Below are 23,833 nucleotides of genomic sequence, written 5' to 3'. Positions count from 1 at the left end.
TTATACAGCACTTATTTTAAATAAAACAATTTTGGAACATTGTAAATGTCTTTACTGTGATTTATGATCAATTTAATGCATCCTTGATAAATAAAAGTATTTATTTCTTTTCTTTTTTTATTCTGAATGACACAAAACTTTTAAACAGTAGTGTATCTATGACCAGCAATGGAAATCATTATGCACTGAACACTTCTGCTTTATTTACAGAATATTAGTTTCACTTAATTATAAAATGGTCAGTTAGTTCGTTTACATTTATTTAGCAGACTCTTTTTTCATAGCGACTTACAAATGAGGAATACAAACGATTAATCTTAAGAGAGCAATAAACACGAGAAGTGCTAGTAATTTAAAGTGTCAGTCAGTGTTCAGAATAGTGCAAGCTACAACATGGAGGGATTAAGGAATAGTGATTTTTTTTTTCAGATGCAGTTAAATGCTCATGTAAAAATTTTCAGCTGTTTCTTGAATTTTGTCAGGGATTTGGCCGCCCGTAAAGGTTTGTGATGTTACATTGTGAACAAAGATGATCAAGCACCTGCTGAAGTTGAAGAGCAGCCTTTCAAACACCAGCACTGGCCCCGTACTGCTGAGAATGATCAGCGGTTGCCCACCCAGGAGACAGAAGATGGCTCCAGTGACCGCTGTACCCAGAAAGCTCTCCAGCACACCCTTCATCCAACACACAATGAAGAAGAGTCAAAGGGTTATGGAAAAACCCAACTGAAGCTCAGTCACAATCACGTTCCCTGCAAGGAAAGTCTGTTTAGGCATGTTTAAATCCATATTTGGATGGGACAAGCTATCCCTGAGGAGGTTAAAGGAAATTCATCATCGTTCACAGACATACTTTGTGATTTTTACAGGGGATGTGTGAGAAGAAACAAGCTGCACATATTTGCAAGGGATAATTTCACAAAGAAAATTGCCTACTGCTTTTCAGCTCACTCAAAGTTACTCACAGAAATGGCAACAGACAACAGACACTCCCTCCTCAATAATAACTAGCCATGTCCAAATTAGGAAATGAATTCACACACGTCCTGTTTTATAACTGAAATCCAAATATTGTTTGGAAGACTAATCCTGCTGAAATAGTGCTTATGAGAACTGTTGTGATGAACTGCCATTGAAGAGATGTGACTTCATGTTACAGTTTGCTCTGCAATTTAAATCCCATCTGAATGAGTCATGTTTGTGTTTTTCTCACACAATCTTAGTAAAAATTACCAGATAATGGCTAACTCAGGCACCGCCTGAGAAATCTAATCCCATCCAAATGAGAATGTCTGTGATTGTGGTATAATATTACCACTTCATCTGTCTTTTGACCTTTATCAAAAACTGTGACTAAAGCCTGCTACACCTTCATTAAGGATTTAAGCCTTTTGTTGAGTAAAATGACAAACAACAGTTGATGGTTAAAATAGTCCTGTCAACTCATTTGACGTAAATTTAATCAATAAGGGGAGTCTGATCTACTCTGGACTACTCAGAACAGACACTGTAGTCCTTATCTTAATTAATTTCCTCATTTAATGTTATAATGTATCTAAAAATAAATTGATCCCTCTAAATGACACCACTTTGCTAGCTGACTTACTGAGGTGTTTCCCTGAGCTAAAATATTGACTAGCCAACGACATATGCAGTAGATCTCAGAATTTTTCTTTAAAGGGGACATGAACTGAGAATTCAAATATTTCTTGATCATTTGACAGGTAATAGGTCGTTATACTATAAAAATATACTGAAAAATAAATATAAAAATATACTCAAAACTTCCATGTTATTCCAAAAATAGCTTTTATTGAAACCAAGGCCAGAAAACGACAGGCTCTGAAAAGTGTGGAATTATGACATCATAGGGCAGCGGAAGACCGTCTTTGCAGAAGAATATCAACGCCTACGTTTACATCACAGCATCTTTTGCCCCGCCCACTGGCGCGTTAGTGAATAGTGACATGAGAACCAGAAAAGATCGAAACAGGATCAATAACATTACCATCCAAATGATCCTAATGCTAGGAAAGTGTTTTTCTCAGCTATGTGAAAGTCTCAGCAGTGCAATATTTGTTTGTTTTCGGTACATTTCACTGTGGATTATTTGGTAATTCAGTCACAATTTCGGCGCAGGTTTTGCAAACAGACTTTTACGAAATGGATCCGTCAGCAACGCCACAAACATGTAAGTAACCATGTTTATTCTAATGCCTGATCTGTGATCAGTGATTTCTGATGTGTAATTATTCAAGTTCAGACCGATTTTCTTTGTCTCAAAATCGTTTAATACTGTTTATGCATCAAGCCAGTAACTAAACGATCAACTTCACATTATTTCTTTTAGTAGCATGAAAATATTTTGTTATTTAAATTGTGATTAAATTATACACAGAAAGCGATCAAAGAACACTCCCCTTACAATCGCTGAAGCTGTCAATCACACAGCGCGAGTTTATCTGGACACTTGCCATAACTCCAAGTATGTCATCAATGATGCTGTTACACTGCACAACGAAGCTCTTACAGCATTTACATTGTGATTGCATTGTTATTTATGGTGAAAGCATTCATGAGAGTGCAGAAATAGCTCTGCAATTATGAGATCACTGCATTCACGTGTTCAACAGACAGTCTGTCATCACTCATCACTGAAACCTTTCATGTGTTGGGAATAGATCTAAATATAATACTATAAGCATATTCGACAGCTGTAATAGTAAAGACGTAGTAAAATAATTTGAGAGGGTTCCACATGCATTACTTATTTCATATGCAAAGATGTCAGCCAATCACAGCAGTGAGTGTTTCCACTGAAGTCTCACAGCAGACACGCCCCTTCAAACAGAGCATTCAAATCAGAGGCTAAAATCAGGATAGGAAATAGCCATTTATTTCTAAATTGTGACAATTTTTTGATGTAAAAATCATATTAACATTATAATTATACCTCAGGAAACATTATAAAATAATCAAAAAAATCCAGTTCATGACCCCTTTAAAACAGCTAAATATATGAACTGTGAGACTTTAACTTACTAACATGACCTTTGAACTAGAGGTAACATTTCAAAAAGAGGGCAGAGAAAAAGGTGCCCCCAGTATGCGTCAGTTAAAGATTGACCCACACTGAATTACATTGTAATCTCTGGCAAGGTTGGACTGATTCTTATTTAGGAAGGCTCAGGCACAAAGAGCATATGGCACATCCATGGCACACAATAGGAAACGAAATTTCCTATGATTTGCAGAAGTATCTGCAAATTTGTATTTGTATCTTTACCTGCATGTTCTCTGTGGCGTCACCCAGCAATCCTCCGAATGTGATGGCATTGGTTACTGTTCCCAGGTAGATGAAAAGAATGGCAGACAAAGACTGGATGTGTAGTGCATCGTAGAAATCACTGAAGAAAAAGGGGGCTTTTCTTTTGACATCAAGAATAAGGCCTCCACAAAACCTGAAGAACAAAATATGATACGAGTTAATTCTTATACTAAATATCTACAGGTTATCTTATTCTGCCTTCCTCTATTCAAATATGTTGTTTTTTTTTCCACTTTGAACAGTGGGATTCAAAAATCTGAAAATCTGGGATACAATTGAAATAAATCAAAAATAAATAAAACATGCAATAAATCACAAAAATATAATATTATAACATGCAATGAAGAAGAAATATTATAATATACTATTTCAAGGTCAGTAATCAAAAGCAATAGGGGAATACACCAAATACTAAAACAGTTTGAAATGAATTTTTATTTTATTAAAATAATTTTTATTTTTTACACTCATTTTAATGCTGACAATATCATTTGCAAAGAAAAATGCTCAATTAAATTAGAAAAATGCAAAATAGAAACATTTTCACTAGTGAACATTTAGACCATATATTATATGAACAAAGTACTATTTTAAATAGTAGTATGTTTATTGGTAATTGGTAACAGCAAAAAAAAAAAAAATCTATTTGGCGCAAAAGCAGTACTAATAGTACGAGGCAGTTATTTGCCAAAGTTCAAGGTGTTTCCAAAACCAACAGTGGGAATGTACTGTACTAGAAAAAACATATCTAATATTAATAGTCTGTTTCTCATAAACAGAGCACATGCTGACTCCAGTGTTTGCCTAATATTAAGATAAGTCTAGTCATTTAGAAAGGAGGAAAACAAACTTTTATCTGAACTAAACCATGGTGTTCAGAGAACATAATCTGTTCCTTGAGAAGAATTTATACAAACATTAACTTACTTCCCTGTCTTCTTTAGCTCATCGCCTACTGCGTGCCCCCCGCCCCCGTCTCCACCGCTGTGAGGCGTGTCTCCATTCATCTGTGTGCTGTCCCCTCCAGCATACATGTTCTTTCTGGACAACATAATAAACAAATGGAGATTGTTGAACAAGACACTTCAATGTCATTAATGTCCTGAAATAACTTATAGAGGAGGAAAGAAAACAGAGAAGGAAGAAAGATGACAAAAGACACACTCGTGGCCTCTTTAGAAGTCATTTTAAGGCCCCCAGCCTGAAGTTAAGTTAACTAAACATCCTGCAAGCTTGTACCTTGGTAGCCCACACAACTGTGCAATATGAAATAAAAATACAAGATAGACATGATAATACCATGGTATTCTTCAAATTACAATCTAAATGCCATGATATATGAATATGGTACTCATCCAATCATCCATATGGTATGATAATCATTTAAACCAAGAAATGATAGTGAACGAAAGGACGATAAACTCATAAAATGCTCAAACAATAGATAGAATGATAAAACAACAGATAAAAACGAGATAAAGACAGAGAACGATTGAACAATAGATAAAATGGTTGATCAAGAGATAAAACAAAAACAGACAGAAAAAAAGATAAAACATGAAATAAAATAAAACAATTTCCAACAGACAGAATGATGAAAACGATAAAATGAAATAAAAAAATAAGGACTGAGCAATAGATAAAATGATAGATGATAGACAGAACAAGCTAAAGTTATGGATGGATGGATGGATGGATGTTTTATGAATGACAGACAGACAGACAGACAGACAGATAGTAAGTGAAGCAGTTCAGACTTGTTTACATTCAACAACCCGTGAATGCATGTCCGAGGACTGCTGTGTGTAATGTGTTGTGTACACTGTGTGTGATGCTGGTGTGACTGCATTCTGCGGGCACACAGCTCTGCTTTTGGTATTCAGGTGGCAGGATAAAACGGCGGCCTGCTGTCACTTCACCTGAAGCCAAAGAGAGGTCACGTACTTCATCTAATTAACCGCTGCTCTGCTCTTTCACACTGAATGAATGAATGGCCTTTGTTCGCACAGACCTGGCTGGCTGGCCTTTGAAACTATTTCCTGACCATGTGTGACACACCATATATAGCTTAATATATAGATATATATATATATATATATATATATATATATATATATATATATATATATATTTGACATATAAAGGGACAGGCTCAGAAATTAATCTGACCATCATTTGAGTCAAAATAGGAACATTGACAGAGTTTGATGTGAGATATTGGTGGGGCTTCAGCAAAAATTAAATGCTGATAAACATCAATTACCTTTTATCTGAGGATGGCAGGGATTTCGGAGGCTCTATCCTGATGGCAGGGTCCCACTCTCCAGGAGGGAGGACGATGACCTCATCCAAGAATTCGTCAATGCCAGCGAGGAGATCTTGTCTGTCCTTGGCTTTGTACGCAATTTCATGGAAGACCTTGATAAGAGAATGGTGATAACTCACTAACTTTCCCTACACAATCCAATCCAACAAATCCAAGCACAAACCTTTTTTCTTTTCTTTTTATCAGTATCAGAACATGTAGGCTAATTGAATTGGCCTGTTCAAATCACAGTTTAAATAGAAATTAAAAAAAATAATAATTAAAAAAAATGACAAAAACAACAGAATTACTAAAACTTAAACTAAAATTAAAACAAAAACTTAAAATATAGCAAAAGTAAAATAACAACAGTTCTGTTACAGAATGCAGTTGTTCATAAACAAAAGAAAGAATGAACGCAACAATATTTAGCACTCTAAAACAGGATTGACAACAGTTTTCGGCTAAGATTAGTCTCTCCATCTACAGGTACCTCATCAGACATCAGGGTAGCGATTGCTCTACCAATTTCATGGTATGACTTGGCTTTGCCTTTGGGTCCAAGCAGAATGAACAGAAATCTGGGGACAAGAAGACAATAACAAATATTAACGCACTTGATGTACACATTTAATGAAAGCTTCGTTTTTAACTGAGCACCCCTTCACCACTACTTTTACTTCCCTCCTTGGCATTGTGGGATGAAAGCAGGTCATACCTGGTGGGCACAGGCACTTCAGTCAGCGCCCCCAACATGACTGCCTGCTGCAGCCTCACAAAGGCCACAAAAGGACTGTCCAGGAAGTCCACTTCTCCAACGAGAACATTGGAAGCTTCAGCATCTCTGGGCAGCTTCTTCATAAACTTGTTCTTCAGCTGGAAACATGCAGGATGGTATTTTAATGAAGCTCGATAAGAAAGAAGAAATGGATAAACAAAGTGCACAAATCAAGCCCTAACACATGACCTCATTAAACATATTGCCCGGCTGGCATTTTGTGCCAAGAGTTGCCTGAGGCGAGATGTGATGAATCCAACAGCCGCAACTGTCCAACTAATGGAAACTACAAAGATTGGTGGTTGTACGTAGGATGGTTCATTCTAGGGTTCAGCAAAGGCCCACTGTGACTCCTGCATTCTTTTGCTCTAAACTCAGAGGAACCAGTGGTAACCAGTATAAAAAAACTGTTAAATTAATTTTATTTATATGGGCTGTTATTGTTCCTACCAGTGATAAAATGAAGGCCAACTTCAAAGCAGTGGCATCTGCCAGCTCAGTCTTTGAGGTCATGCCAAATGTGAAATTTACAAGCCAAAGATAATTAGCACACCCTGCTCACATAGCCATAAATTGTTAAGCAACTGTAACTGGTGCCTCGAAGGTCGTTATTGACCTCTCTATTATTATTTTAATAGCTTAATGTGTTATTTAACAATTACTCAAGGTTATTGCGTATATAAAGAACTTTTATTTGTTTATTAATTCTTTAACAGTCAGACTAGCTCACATGGCAGAAATCCATTGACGTTAATTATGAAGCTCATAAATCAGATTTGACAGCTCTGCTGATAAACTGAAGATGGGGTTCCAGTGTCAGTCATTCATAAACCAGTTCCCCAGTATACTGCCAATACATAAAAATATTCTCTCCTGGAAGTTTTATTTAACAGGCAGAGTAAGCAGTTTAGTTAACAATTGACAGAACAACACTTCTAGCAAGCAAAATGGAAAACATTTAACCTGGAGCACCTGAGCACATGACAAGACTCTCACTCATCAGAAGCAGCATATGAACTACTTCATGGTACTTTTGAGTGATTTGAATGGCTCCTTCCTGTGTAACACTAAAGAAAGGTAGTCATACATGTTTGAAACACGAGGGTAAGTAAAATAAGACATTTTGGGTGAACTATACCATTAACACAGAGTTTGCTTGGTTAAAGAAAGAAGACTGAGACGAAAGAGGCAGCCCAGTATGATTATCCCTGCTTCGTGGGAATAACCCTTGTAGAAACTCAATTCAAATCAAGCTTAATCATCTGGGAATTTAGAAAGCAAAGCCACCATGGAGTAATAAAAATGATCTTAACCATGAATGAAACAAAAACAAGTGAGGAAGCGATGGCCATAGCTGGAGATGAGTGACGTCACTGATGTTAACTGGAGGCCAGATTGTAGACAACATTACCAGACGAGCGTAAAGGGATGATTAAGGTATTAGAAGGACACACCTTAAACAACCCATAGTGTTTTTCTCAGACTTATATGAATGTTTACTTCTGAGCTTCATTCAGTGTAATATGTAGGAGTCAAAGAAGGGTCGGCAGATGGTCACTTCAGCAGCACATTATGCTGAATACAACGCCATACAAAGCGGTAACAAAGTCTTGTTCATTTTTTACATTGTATGTATCACGATTTTATAAAAGGTAACTTCTGACCTTTCAATACATCACACACCCCAATCAATTTCTATAAAAATCAAATATTACATCTCTACCCTATAAAAAAAAACCTATACCAAAATGTATTTAAATAAAGCAGTAAGCCCCGCGAAGCTGTGATTTACAGTGAATTTAGAACAGCTAAGGGCCGCTGTTAGGCAGGACGCAGAGCGGAGAACTGTTCTAAATTCACTATAAAACACAGCTTCAAGGGGCTTATTGCTTTTATAAAACGGTTAGTCCATAAAAATATTTATTTTAATATTTATTTTATTCATAAAATAAACACCAGCAACAACAAAAAAGTATAACGTTATAGTTGCGCAATAATACTAATGTAATGCGGTCACAGGTGTATGTTTGTTGAGTCATTTACAACAGCTGCAAACGCGGCTCAACCAATCAGAATCAAGGACCGGAACTATCCGCTTTTATAAATATATTTATTTCATACTAAGTATACTACAAATGCATTAACATATTTACTGACATAATGCTTGAGGGTTACTGATATAAATATTATAATTAAACTTTATTTGGAGTACTTCTGTATTGCACAATGCACATTTCTTAATATTAAGCCTAAAATGTGTTTTAATATCACTCTTAGTAAGGATAGAATGATCTCTGTATATAAGGTCAGTCTTTAAATTCAAGATATTTAAACAGACCTAAAGAATACTTGCAATAGTTCCACTTTAGCACAATCAAATATACTTAAATATATCTTTAGTTGGACTTCAGCTAATTCAGATAATTCCAGATAATTAAAGTGCATTAAGTACAAAATTAGTTGTTCCAATTTAGCAGATTTTAAGTATTTCAGTTCAGTATACCAAAAGTACAATTGTAGGGTATTTATATTAAGTGCATAATATGTAAATTTATTTGTAGTATACTTAGCATAAAATAAATGTATTTCAAATATATTTTGGTATATTTATTTTTCACTAGGGTGCCGAAGCTGTCCAGCTCTCTGGCAGGTAGTATGCGGCGTGGAAAGGCTTAGCATCATCTCTGATACTGGATTACTTCCCCAGCTAGAGCAAGCAATGCTTTATTACATCAGTCTGTCAACACAGTCTGACAGCCTGCATTTTATGTAGTCAAGCCATGTAACTGATGACTTCCTGTTGAAGCTAACGTAAATGGATGGCTGCAACCAAAATCTCGGCAAATATGTTTAAATGAATGCTTTACAATTTAAAAAATGTTGCTATTTTTTCATACTGTATTTGTCTTATTCCCATCACTCTTAATAAATTGTAATAAAACAAGTTTTGTCAAGGCTTGAAAGACTAATAAATTCATGGTCCTTCCTTAGGGGGGCGCTCTCTCTGAGGAAAAAAGTCAAGGTACTCTTGTCCTACATTACAGAGAGAAGCCATGGGATATGGATATTAAGTTAGCCCAATTTAGAAAAGCAAAATGATTCATTATACAAAGGGAAAAATAATTCATCACTCTAAACCACCATACTAAATCACTCAAAAATACTCAATTTTCTTCATTTCCAGATTCTGTGAATGTCTAATCTCAGAAAGCAGGAATGACGTCATAAAAAAATTAAAAGAAGCTAAAGTGTGACAAGCCACATGGCTTTCACAGTGCACAACACAAAGCCGAGCCACCCCTCAATCTGTGCTTACAATCGCAATCTGTCCATGTCTCTGGCCCCCCTCACGCAAGCAGCCTCTCAATCCCCTACTCTGTCACAAGGAGCAAGGGCCATCTCCTAAGAGTCTGTCAACAGCGGAGGCCTTCCAGTAATCACATTCGCACTAGTATTTTCTGCCTGAAGCACAGAAACACTGTCAAAAATTTGTCAGCTATTTCACATAATGCTGCATTCAGCAAGAACGGATGGATTCCCAAGTAAAAAAAGGAAAGATTCTACAAATCCTCTAAGGTGAACTTCTGTGAAGTGAGTTAATTTTTACGGTTTGTCACAGATTGACACCACCCTTATGACCTCTTGGTGCTCCCTCAATGAGAGACCAAATTCCCATTAGCAATGCAAGTCTGTAATTCCCACCAGCTATGTCCTTGCGTTACAAAGTCCACTGCTTTTGGTCTACTGTGCATGAAACTGCAATGTCCTATTTTATCATTAGGAAAACAATAATAATAATAAAAAAAGACAGTGTTTATGTGCAAAGGTTTCTGGCAATCCAAATTACAGTCAATTACAGATACCATACATTCTCTCTTTATTTTTATATTTAAGTCCATCAAAGAGCATCCATCTGTGATCAAACTGCTCGACACGGCCCTGCGGGGGTTAATAATGGCCTTCTGAAATGAAGCAATGTGTTCATGTAAGAAAAATATCCATATTTAAAACTTTATCAACTAAAAAAAACTAGCTTCGGGCAGACGGTCGTACGCAAGTCGACCTACACCAGAAGAGTAACACTTGACAATGTACAGAATGACGAAGTAGCAGCATAAGCTTTGACACCTCTCGCGGTTCAAACAAACAGGGCTGGGCAACTGCGTTCGTCATTACATTGTCCGTCAAGTTCAAGGGTTACTCTTGGCGTAAGTCGACTTGCGTAAGGCCGCCTGCCGGAAGCTAGTTATTTTAGACGATAAAGTTTTAAATATGGATATTTTTCTTACACGAACGCATCGCTTCAATTCAGAAGGCCATTATTAAAGGTACACTGTGTAGGAATTTCTTCCCATCTAGCGGTGAAATGGAATTTTGCATTCAAAGGAATAGTGCTCTCTAACGCCTCGCTTTTTCAAATGCTGAAATGTCATATACACCTAGGATGGCTTCAGGGTGAGTAAATCATGGGCTAATTTTCATTTTTGGGTGAACTACTCCTTTAAGGTATTTGGTATATAAATTGGACTCACCTGGTCTTTCTCTGGCTTGTCTGAGATATCGTTCAAGCTGCTTGATGTCAAGTTGCGATGTGTAGTGGTTGGGCTACCTGAGAAAGACAATGGTTCAATAAAAAAGCTCCAAATTAAAAGGGCACCGTTCCATTATTTTAAAAACAAACTTTAAAAGAGGTCAACAGAGAAACCCAAATGCAGAAAAAGCAAGAGCACTTTGCATGTCCGAATAAACTAATGGGGAACTAATGGGACTGACAACACTTTACAGAATATGAATATTTTATAGGTTCTGAATTCCTTGAGTCCATAGAATAAAATAAATTAGGAAAAGTGATGTGCCAGGAGAGAAAGGAATCTACTGAAAGGTTAACTATTAACCTTTCAGAGCCCAAGTCATTGTCATCATGCTGTGAAAAGCATGTGCAGGAGAACAGGACAAGCACAGTGAAGCAAAGAATTTTAAAATGTCACTGAAAACCTGTCAGCACTATTACTGACCAGGATTCTTGTGCTATAATGAATAAGATGTCAGTTTGATGCAGCCAAAAGAAGAAGAAAAAAGTAGCCAAAAGATGAAAAAAAGCTTTACTTATGAATCACTTACAAAGAAAAAATAGTCATTTAAAAAAAAAAAAAAGAGAGATTTCACATCCACCTTCATAAATCCTACATTATCTGATCAGAGCTGTTAAATAATACAGTTATAGTCATAATGATATGATGATCTCCAGTGGAAAGTTCCACATAAATGATTCCAATGTGATTATTAAAAGACTTTGGCATTGAAATCTATTAAGGGTGAAGATCACCATAATGAGAAATTCTAGATATGGCAATCCATTACATAACAATGATCACAGGACTGACTAGTTAAACACAGATAGCCACAACAACAACATAAAAAAAGATTGGTAACATGGTAAAAACTTCATTTAGAAGGGTCATTTCATACAATCTTAAAAATGAATGTTCTTTATTGGCATTAACATTTCCTTTAACATCCATGTAACCTTTCCATTGTACAATAGGTTCTTTATAGTGGTGGTGGTTGAGGAGATTCCCCCTTCCATATGTAAAGTGCTTTGAGTACATAGAAAAGCGCGATATAAATGTAACAAATTATAATTTTTATAGTGGGAAAAGGTTATTCAGATGTTAATATTCTTTAGACTTAAAAGGGTTCTTTAAAGAACCGTTGACTGAAATGTTCTTTGAGGAACCAAAAATGAATAATCTATGGCATCGCTGAGAAAACTCACTGTTGAATGAAGAGTTCAATGAACTCTTCAAAAGATCTAAGAAGATCTGACCCTTTTAAATCTACCATGCTATGCTATTCTATCACATCAATGTTAAGCCCAAAGTATACTCCAGTTTATTACTGTGAAGGTTAGTGTATGAGAGTACAGCCAAATGCATAGCCTTTTAAAGTATACTCCATTTAATAGTGTAAGCGAACACAGGCGGTCAAATTCATGCACACTAGAAAGTTTAATCCTTGTCCGGTGTCCGATAAAATGACTTTGTACTCATTAAAACTAAAGTTGTGGGTTTCTTTTAACCCCTTCACACAAGCAATTGTCAACGCGGCCATCTATTGTAGTTGCCATCTTGAGAAGTTTGTTGTTGTTACGTCTCAGCCATTTATTTTTCGACTGTGAAACAACGGGCCAGGGTAGAGTTGCCACCTTGTGGATCATTTGTACTATGCTGATGATGAAATTCACACCATGTAAACTGTACGCATACCCTACACATTCAAACTTAAGTATACTTTGGACTTAACACACTACGTGGGGTGAGACACATTCACACACTGGCAACTGGTAAGTTGGAACTTACTAGGCCATCCCATGCTTGGACTTCCAGGGACTCGCAACACCTCCTCAGAGGTGCGAGTCATTAGACAAGGCACTGAACTCTCAAGTGGATTACGTGCTTTTAGTGACAAGTGCAGCAGAGCATCCAGAGGATAAAAAATGGTAAGAAGGGTGAAAAGAAAGATTGTTAAGGTGATAGAGGTCATACCAGTGGTTATAGGTATAAAGTTTAGCTAGTTTTGTAAAAGATTGTGTGAGACTAGAGTAAAATCTCACACATTGCTCAGAAAAAGAGAAGGTAGAAAAGAAACATTTGTTAAGAAGGTAGGGAAGTTAAGGGAATATAAAAGTTCTAGTGAATAACATTGTCACATTCAAAAAGTCCATTGGTCAATGAATCACAAGATTCATGGCATAAAAACTGTGCATTTGTATCATCAATCGAATCATGATGTTTGTGTACATTTTTATCAATGCACTATTTGTAGTGAAGTAATGTGAATATTACTGCCAAAAATCTAATGATCCTCTTGACCCTTATTTGAAGTGTTGTATCATCTCATCTTTCTCAGATTAGTTCATTAGTTCACCTGTTCAAAACGGTTTAGATTCTCAACAATGTAATGCAACAGCATATTTTGTGCATCACTGAAAAACATGGAGACAGGACAGACTAAGACTGGCTACACACTGGCTTTGTGGCGTGTCCGTTTTTATTTCGGCTAGGTTAGAGCTTGCACACTGCCTGCGTGACACGCACGTCTCAGCGTGTTGGAAGCGTTTCCAGTCAAAATACAATAGGAAAAGGTTTTGACATAAATGCAGATAGAAATGTAATTTAAAAAAGATTTTCAAATTGCACCTGTCAATCCAGAACGAAATATTCTGTAGCCTATTTTGCCGTCAATACTGCCGACGTTGTCTTTGCTGTATCAGTAGGCTATATATTTATGTTTAACATGAAGTATCCACAACTCCACAACTTTCGAACAAGGGTGATCCAATCACGTGAGCAGCGCCGCGTCAGACATGTTTCTGGTGTGCAAAGACAGAGAAAACGCCACGCAGCTGACACGCAACAGAAACGCCACGCTCACACCACACAGCCAGTGTGTAGCCGGCCTAAACAATAGGACTGACAAGGAACGAGTTACTATTTAAAGACCCCATGAACTCTTTCCATGTCTACTAGCTTTGTCTATATGCGTTTGTACTCCTTAAAAAAGCCCAAATTTACCTTTAACAGATATTGATGACTCATCCTTACCTACACAGGGTTTTTTTTGTCCAATAAAATACTCTCCAGAATGAGAATGCCCCTCCCCCTAATTTGACCTGTACCTGACTAGCAAGTGGCAAATCCTGTTAATAGCTGTGACATAACTAAAGCCTACTGGTTATTAAAAAATGCAATCCCTTTAATATGTCATACCCAAACCTACTGTTATAACAGAAAATATACTTCTGTTCAAAAGTTTGGCGTTGGTAAGATTTTTTATGTTTATGAAAAAAGTATCTTTTGCTCACCAAGACTGCATTTATTTTACCAAAAAAATAAAAACAGTAATATTGTGAACTATTATTACAATTTAAAATAATTTAAATATATCAGAATTTTCAGCAGCTATTACTATACAGTCTTCAGTGTCACATGATCCTTCAGAAATCACTATCAATGTTGAAAACAGTTGTGCTGATTTGTGATTTTGTGGAAAACGTGATACTTTTTTTCAGGATTCTTTGATGAATATATCAATATAAGTTCAAAAGAACAGAATTTACTCAAAATAGAAGTGATTTGTATCTTAAATCCCCTTACTGCCACTTTGGATCATAGAAATGCATCCCTGCTAAATGAAAGTATTCATTTCTTTCAAAATACAAATAAAAAACTTTTGAATGGTAGCATATTGCAAGTGATTTCATGGAGTCTTTAAAACATGGAGACAACTACTTAATCAAATCAGCAAATTAGTAAAACATTCATTAGAAACACATTTTTAATCATCGAAAACTATGTGACAGATGCTATCAAATCTGTAAAAGGTTGTGATGTAAATCTTCAAAATAAAGTAAAACGAATAAAACAAAAAATGTTTGGTTTTATGGTTCTTCAGTTATCTTTGTGAATAACACAATAAAATTCAAAACACAAAATCAAAAAAGGCAAAAATACTTTAAGTGTGAAGAAAACAATCCACAAAATATCACATAAAAAAAAGAAACAAAAGAATAAAAAATATATTAATAGCTTAAAAAGAAAAAGGAGGAATAACTGCACCAAACTGGCACCCATATTACCATTATCCGGGGTGGAAAACAGCCTACTTGCACTGGAGACCGTCTTGCCAATGTCAGCCAAAGAGCGAAGATTGGACTTCTTGGTCTGGTGGCGATGCTTCCTCAGCAAGGTGTACATGACCTTATCTTTTAGGTCAGCTTTCAAGAGACCATTCTCAATCTGACTGTCAGTGATCATTTCTGAAAGAAACAGAGTGAATAGCAAACAGAGACAGGCAGACCGTGAGAAAGCAAAATGAGTGTTAGAAGAGACCTTCCTAATGGCTATTTCACTTCTACAGATTTTGAGGAGCTCATTGCACCCCCATCACAACAGAGCAATTTTTTTTTTATTTAAATATCAACTTTACATAACTCTGTTCTTAAAACTTTTAACTAGAACTTGAAATTGAACTCTCTGAAGGAACTTGAAGTCAGTGTCAGTGAAGCGACACATTGCGTTCTATTCTTAGTCTTTAGAAGTGGACTTCTAATGAGGCAGTGGCTTGTGCATAAGATTGTCTGGTGGTTCCTGTAAGCATCTATTTTTATAAAAGAGGGTCAAAGACACGAGGCCTGGGCCCTCAGGCCCTTTTTGTGAATGGTTTGGCCCTTAATGGCTGATCCTTCAATTCATTTTTATCTCAAAAGGCGCTCTATGGGGTTGACTGAGCTTAACTCAGCCAAACTTAAGATTTACTGCAAATTGATAATAGGACTTGACACATCATGCTCTGAGTAAGAGATTCGGGTATGAGATTCAAGAATGTGAATTAATAAATCTCACTTGATTGGTGGCAGTGGTTATAATCTCTAACCAACCATCTTAAATCCAGACAGCTGCAGTAAATTACTAATTTTTTCAATCAATCCTCTAAGGAAGCTCTTATGAAAAAATTACCAGATTCACATACTTTGCTAACAGTGCACTAGCGTTGTTTAACGGCCACACGATTTTCAACCCGATCTTCCTCACGCTCTGTCTGAATTCAGTATAAAAGAAATGGCCGCCCTGAATGGATGCAACCACCCGTGCATCTGAACCCAGAGTTACAGCGGAGGTTGAGAGAGGAGTGTATTAAACAGAGCAATGAATGCATCCTGACATGTGAGCATTTGGAAAGCGAATAAATAGATGGGCTGTGCTGGCCGAGACAGTGAATGCATATCACACGTGCTATATCTCAGTCCGTACAGTACATTTCGAAAAGCTTTTTTTTTCTCTGAGTCTGATCTGATCTCAAGTGTTATCTTTATGATCTTTCTTTTGCCCTGTCCACTGACAGGGGGCCAGTGCTGGTGCCAGAGATCATGCCTTACAAGAAACCATTCTGCATGCTTTCACTACAGAAAAGGCAGCTCAAAATGTTATCATTATGTTAAATTATTTTCTAAAAACGTGTACTTTCAGCCTTATTTACCTTGTCTCTCTAAAATAAAATGATAGGCTTATACATAAACAACACGTGAAATGACTGCAATACATTTTACTTTATTGAATCTACTGTAGGTTGAATCAAAAGCTGTTTGTGATGAAGAAACTGAAGTAAACTATTTTGGAAGTAATAAAAAGTTAAAGAAAATATTTGTTTTCAAAACTCGTTATAATGTAGTCAGTTACGTCATCGTTCTGCTCATCGTTTAAATCAGTGGGTCACTCAATTTGAGTTCACTTTGGTTCCATTTTGGTGGAAAAAGGGCATTTGAGTGCCATAGAGACTTTACATTTGTAATCAGAGCATCCACAACATTTTAAGTTAATTATCCTCTGAGTAAGCAGGACAGTCAAAGCCCAAAATGTCTGCAAAGGAAAAGCTTACCAACGACCCCTGGCAGTGTGGAGGCCTCTAGGTCCAGCATGATGGTGCCCTTCTCTATACACGTCCTAAGTTCAAAGAGACTATGTAGGGACAGAGTGGCCACATGTGGTTTACTCCATCGCTCCCCACCTTTTTCCACCTTCTCTTCAAACTTGATCCACCTTAGTAGAAGAAACAACAGAGACTTGAAGGTAATGAAGCTCAAATCAAGTCTCATGTGAACAGTTCTGTATCATTGATTGAAAATGTATTTGGTGCTCAACAAGTAACATTTCTTCTTATTATTATTATTATCACAGTTGACAACGGTTGTGCTTGTTACTATTTTTGTGGAAATTGAGATACAGAGACATTTTTCAGGATTCTTTGATGAATAGAAAGTTTAAAACAACAGCATTCAATTTAATGCATCCTTGCTGAATAATAGTATTAATAAAAAAATAAAAAAAACATACTGAACCCAAACTATATACATATTCTTAAATCTACTGTATCAGAGACAAAATCCAGTCCCAGACATCAAACTAGAGTCTAAAACAGCCCTCATATTGAGCTCTAATCTTTCCTCCTGTATAACTTTATTCAAATTGATGAGCCTGCTTGAAAGGATTAAATATGCAATCTCTAATCCTAAAATACACAAACAGGCTGTAATCTCATCTCCAAAACAATCTCTCAAATAAAGTCTTGAACGAAAATGAAAAGATCAGCAGTAATAATTCCTGTACTCATTCGTAGTGATCTGTTAAATGGCCACTGTGGCATGTGATAATGGCCGCTGATTGGGGACCACCTGGAGTGCTACTAATTTTAACATGAAACTGCCCCTCTCATTGAATGATCAAACCCATTCAAGAGCTGCACAGCTACATAATTGATGTGTGCTGCATGCAAGACATGTCCTTCATCAGAGACCAAGTTTTCTGCTCAAATGAACTCACGATCACAGGGATTTAAAGCAACAGTGTCTGTTAAATGCTTGAGTGTCAGCTGAAAGCATCTAGGCTATGTACTATTTCTAAACTGCTTCACACCATTCCCTAAAAAATAATCAGATGGGAAACATCCCTTTAGACACTGTCAGGCATTTAAAATGTCTTCAGATACTGGCACCAAGCAGTCATTGGCAATGAGCCAGTACACTTGAATGTTCTTTTGATGAATTGTATGGAGCCTACATAACAAGTTTGTAAGAGTAATCAAAGTGGTCTATAAAGCAAACAGAACATAAGTGTACTATTTTTCCCATCTTCTCTAAAAATGCACTATTATTTAAAAGTTTGGGATCTGACCAATTATGCTTTTGAAAGAAGATTCTTATGTTCACCAAGGCTGCATTTATTTGATTAAAAATACAACAAAAAAGGTAATATTGTAAAATATTGCCATTTATTCCTGTTATGGGAAAGCTGAATTGTCAGCAGCCATTATAACTCACTTCAGTGTCACTTGATCCTTCAGAAATCATTCTAAAATGCTGAATAGAAGCTGAAAAAACTGAATTTAAAATAGAAATCTTTTTAATGCATCATTGCCGAATAAAAAGCACACAATTATCTTTTTTTTAACTCTTAAATGACCCCAAACTTATAATTAACATAATTCCTCCAAAAAATGAGTAAATTTTAGGAGATCTGTTTGCAAATTTAAAATAAATAAAATTTGGGCAAAACATGAGATAAAATAATACTATTAGAAACAAATAAATATTCAGGGAACCTTAGCTTTTTTCAACACCTAGTTCCTGCTAACAATACTGGCTCTAATAGCTCTGGTCCCTTTTTGAGTCCCAGCAAAGTCACAAGGTTCTTACCTGGCAGTTTCCTTCCACTCCATCTCCTGGCCATCAACAGACAGTAGCTCGTCCAGCTCTGTGAAGAGCTGAGGAGGCGCTGGACTGTCATCGTCCTCTCCCAGCATGAATCGGATGCGCTCCGCAGCAGGTGAAACTGCAACAGGAAAAATACTGCGGGTCAGAGGCACAGGTACAGTCCTGCATATTTCCAGCTTGCCATCACTTATGCCATTAGGCCAGATATCCAGTTTTTCTCCAGAGGGAGGTGGAGGAGGAATCTTGACCGCAGACAGGTCTGAATCTGGGTCCACAACCTGATTGGACTCAAATTCCATCTTCACCTCCTCTCCAGCCTCACTCTTCTCCACATTATTGTTCTCAGACATGTTCTCCAGGTTATTATCTGATGGATCCATCCTAAAACCCTCTTTAAAAACACTTTTGTTCCCCAGAACACGATCAAAGCTGGTGAGGATTGCTGAGAGTGGGAGGGAGGTCAAAGACACGAGACCCCACGCAGACAAGCAGCACTCAGACCGTCATTAGAGATCCTCCGTGTTGTCTGCTATCCTGTACACCCCACTCTAACACAGTGACACCTAGGTAGTTAAAAGGGGGTCCCACTTGTCACCCCAGAGCAACAGCCCGCCCATCGGCTGCTCCGGCTGTACCCCCTCGCCATTGGCCCTCCGACTTTGGCACCTTGCCCTGAGCCCCTCATTAACAATTAGGAAATGTTTCACAAACTGTTCATTCTTCTCAAGAGGGCCTCACTTTCCTTCTCTCTTGTTTTCTAATTTGAATATTTATTAGTTCTTGTGGAAAAGAGTAAACAGTCCCTAGTAAAAAATAGAATATATACCAAAATGTATTTAAAATACGTTTGTTTCATACTAAGTATACTACAAACGCATTGACATATTTACTGACAGATTTACTGGAATAAATATTATAATTAAAATTGATTTGGAGTACTTCTGTATTGCACAATGCACATTTCTTAATATTAAGAATAAAATGTGTTTAAATATCACTCTTAGTAAGGATAGAATGATCTCTGTATAAGATCTTTAAATGCAAGATATTTAAAGTATACCTAAAGTATACTTGCAATAGTTCCACTTTAGCACAATCAAACAAGTATATCTTTAGTTGGACCTCAGCACTATTTCCGGATAACTAAAGGGTCAGTTCACTCAAAAATGAAATTTCTGTCATTAATTACTCACACTCAAGTCGTTCCAAACCCGTAAGACCTTCGCAAGACCAACGTTCATCTTCGGAACACAAATTAAGATATTTTTGATGTAATCCAAGAGGTTTCTGAACCAGCCATAGCCATAGCGACGTTTTTGCAACTTTCAAGGCCCAGAAAGGTAGTAAAGACATTGTTAAAATAGTCCATGTGACTACAGTGGTTCAACCTTAATGTTATGAAGCGACGAAGAATACTTTTTGTGCAAAAAAATAAAAATAAAATAGCGACTTTATTCAACAATTTCTTCTCTTCAATGTCAGGTAAACACAGAGCAACGCTTCTGGGTTGTACGTCAGAACGCCAGCTCAGTATTGGCCAGCTCCTGTGTCAGCAGCACACGTATGCGTCGTGGTGCTCACGTGAACAGCGCCAGCCAATAATGAGCCGGTGTTCTGACGTAGGACCTTGAAGCGTTGGACTGCGCTGTTTGCAGTGGGTGAACTTTTTTATAACTCATCCGTTTAAATTATATTAAGCCTTAAAGTTCAGCATAATTAAGGGCGTGGCCACTTGAGTGACAGGTGGATTGCCGCTGATGTCACTACTAGCCGTTTGTATGCTGTCTGTTAGCCGTCACGTCACCTCAGCTAATCCCGGCTCTTTGTCCATTTTCGGTTATCCGGGAGTGACGTGCGGTGATGCGCTGCCAAGATGGCGACAGCCAGCTCCGCCCACTTTGGGCTTCAAAGAAACCGGCGGCAAACCGACACTACGTCCATTGTTTTATACAGACTATGGAATAAACACTGTTTTTTATATAATTTGCATTATCAAACTAAATAGAACTGGACATTTTAATATTTTTCAGATATCTGTGTAAGGTGAAAGGTCATGGTGATTATTCTTCAATACTTTTCCCTATTATTCAATATATGCTCAGAAAAAATTGGTACAAGTGATGTATGTAGCACTAGCTCAGTGTGAATAAACTGTCATAGGCATTTCGTATACCGTAATAAAAAGAGAAACTGTCCTCTGATTCAACGTCCATTGCTGATGTCATTGGCTTGAGTTGACATATTCTAATGTTGATAACATCAAAATAAACATCATGGATACAATGCTGTTTGAGTAAATGAGTAATCTGATTGTACAGTTCAGCGCTGAACCATTTCATTTCTGACGAAACCTCTAGACTGAATTACTATCCATAAAGCGCTTGTGTTTCTTTGAAAAGGTTATTAAACTACAGTATCTGAGTGGATAGAAGTACTGGATATAACACTAGCTTTCCAAAGCCAGTATTTCCCTCAACTTTTATTGCTTCTGATATTGTGAAAGGCAGGTCAGAGATGTTATCAGCAACTGGAAAAGTGATAACCGAATGAGAACAAACTTTAAAACTACTATAGCCACAAAACATCAGTAATTCCAACATTTTTATAATACCATAACCTACGACACCTTTGTTCATATTGAACACTATTATGAGTTTACAAATCAAAACACTGTAACTGAGACTATAAAAATGTGCCAACTAATATACAGAGATTTTGCCTTGATAGTCTGCCATGAGATCCTCTTATCTTTGATGAATTTTAAGATATTTCAAGAATTTAATACACACTTTTTCAAATATACACTACCGTTCAGATGTTTGGGGTCAGTATTTTTAAGAAATGAATACTTTTATTCAGCAAGGATGCAATAAGCTAATCAAAAGTGTCAGTATTATGTGACAAAAGATTTCTATTTCAAATAAATTCTGTCAAATAATCCTTTTTTTTATCAAAGTCTCCATAAAAAAATTTCAATATTAAAATTCAATAAAATACATAAAAATAAGCAGCACAACTGTTTTAAACATTGAAAACATTAAGAAATGTTTCTTCAGCACCAATTCAGTATATTATAATGATATTCTGAAGGATTGTGAGACACTAAAGACTGGAAATTATGCAGCAAATTCAGCTTTGCCATCACAGGAATAAATTAAAATGTGCAATATATTCAAAAATAAACAGTTATTTTAAGTTGTAATAATGTTTCTGTATTTTTGATCAAATAAATGAAGCTTTGGTGAGCATTAGAGACTTCTTTAAAAAAAATGTAAAAAAATCTTACAGACCCAAAACCTTTGTATGTATAGAAATAATCTCAAAGTTTAAAGTATACATTTATTGATTATTTTATTATTTTTAAGATATGTTCAGTTCACAGGAAATGACTAGGCAGTACTGTTTAACTCATTTGGGCCAATTCGTTGTCCCAACTCTGTTCTTCAAAGTCCACACACAAAGTGACCCTGCGATGCATACAGACAACTCTGCTATGGATACCAAGTACTAAGCCTCAGCGGACACTCACTTCATGCTGTTGTTAAGCAGGGCCGGGACAGAGGGAACAAGCGAGGGAGGGAGAGAAAGAGGCATGGGTGAGTTCAGTATGGGAGAGAGCGCAAAGGACAGATAGAAATGAAAATCGCATCGTTCAAACAAAGTTTCAAAGCTGTGGGCTCTCTCGCCAAGAGCTACGATCCACACAAAGGGGACTTTGTCCATGCACCAGGGGCTTATGGGAAAAGCGAGGGGGAAGTATGCCCAGGGTCCAAAAAGGGACTTAGCTGAGCGGCCACTTCATGCTGGAGAGTCCCAATCTCACTAGCAAAACTGCGCAACATCCCACATGCAAACAGCAGTATCCCAATCCACATTCCTCTCACTTCATCTGAGAGCAAGTATTCAATGACATTCTTGCGCCATGCACAGACCAGAAAAACAATAATTCTCAATGCTCACGGGTCTGTGAATTGTGGTGTTGAGGCAGTTACAAGCTTCCCACGTCTGTCTGTAGTAGAATTAATGGCCTTTGGAGCATTGCACGTCCTGTATACTCGCAGACATAGATTAAACTGCAGGCTTGGCAGCTTGTGGGCATTTCAAAGAGAATCATTCAGAATACACAATATTTTCATCAGAAGTCTTGGTCTCTTATTCTTTTGCTGATGGTGACGGTGCTTTCCAGAAAGAGGCCAATATTAAAGAAATAGTTTAATTGAGAACATTTGTGATTCTGTATTTACTTACCCTTATGTTGTTCTAGACCTGTATGAGTTTCTTTGTTCTGCTGAACACAAAAGAAGATTTTTAAAGAATGTTGGTAACCAGACAGTTGACGGTAGCCATTGACTTCCATAGTATTTTTTCCTACTATGGAAGTCAAAGGGGCCCATCAACTGTTTGATTGCCAACATTCTTCAAAATATCTTCTTTTGTGTTCAACAGAAGAAATAAATTCATACAGGTCTGGAACAACATAAGGGTGAGTAAATTATGACAGATTATTTGGGTGAACTAACCGTTCAAGGCATAAAATACAACCAACAGAAGCAGATTTGATAGTACAGGTTTTCCCAAAAGGGGGGTTCGTGAATTGATAAAAAGCAAATAATGAATTCAATCAAACGTAACATTAAAATGAAGAAATGGGGCTACACAATTCATTTAAATGAAACTGAAATAACGATCTATCTTTTCAGATCACTATTATCAAATCAAACGCTGTGATTTAATGAGAACTACATAGTCAGTTTCAGAGTGAAGAGCGGCTGTTTACACATGTGCAGCTTATAATACCGTGCAGCTCAGTTTACAGTTCACAGCTGCGTCTCTCAAACGAGTCTGCGCAGTAGTGAGAGTCTGCGCAGTAGTGAACTCGGAGCCTGAGTCTGCGCAGTAGTGAGCGTGAAGTGGAGGCCCCACCCACACTCCCACAGAAACGGTTAGTACAGTTTACTGCAGAACAACTCATTATGTCGGTGTGAAATAAACAGAGGTAGAAATTAAAGTTAAAACTCCAATCTTGAAGTTTAATTTGATTATTTAGTTTGTCTCATGTCCCATTCGATTACAAGGAGAGGGCGGGGTTTATGAGCTATACTGCATCCAGCCACCCGGGGGCAATCTAAACGTTTTGGCTTCACTTTTCAGGAC

At 37.0% G+C, this 23,833-nt stretch overlaps 1 protein-coding gene across 5 annotated transcripts in view; it reads right to left on the bottom strand.

Annotated features, from left to right (window-relative positions):
• Positions 1-23,833, bottom strand: part of slc4a4a (solute carrier family 4 member 4a) — a 60,081-nt gene that overhangs the window by 13,856 nt on the left and 22,392 nt on the right. For 3 of the 5 annotated variants that reach the window (XM_079873252.1, XM_079873250.1, XM_079873254.1), the window contains 10 exons: positions 18,662-18,797; positions 16,849-17,009; positions 15,050-15,229; positions 10,944-11,020; positions 6,352-6,509; positions 6,127-6,214; positions 5,592-5,746; positions 4,256-4,369; positions 3,287-3,461; positions 542-675 (listed from right to left, as the gene is read on the bottom strand). In XM_079873252.1, coding sequence (XP_079729378.1) covers positions 542-675; positions 3,287-3,461; positions 4,256-4,369; positions 5,592-5,746; positions 6,127-6,214; positions 6,352-6,509; positions 10,944-11,020; positions 15,050-15,229; positions 16,849-17,009; positions 18,662-18,797 — 1,378 coding nt within the window. The remainder of the gene's footprint in view (positions 1-541; positions 676-3,286; positions 3,462-4,255; positions 4,370-5,591; positions 5,747-6,126; positions 6,215-6,351; positions 6,510-10,943; positions 11,021-15,049; positions 15,230-16,848; positions 17,010-18,661; positions 18,798-23,833) is intronic. The other 2 variants (XM_079873253.1, XM_079873251.1) reach the window with 1 other exon arrangement.

The sequence above is a fragment of the Squalius cephalus genome (genome assembly GCF_949319135.1).
Source record: "Squalius cephalus genome assembly, chromosome: 5".
Classification (NCBI taxonomy): Eukaryota; Metazoa; Chordata; class Actinopteri; order Cypriniformes; family Leuciscidae; genus Squalius; species Squalius cephalus.
This window is presented reverse-complemented; position numbering and strand designations above follow the sequence as displayed.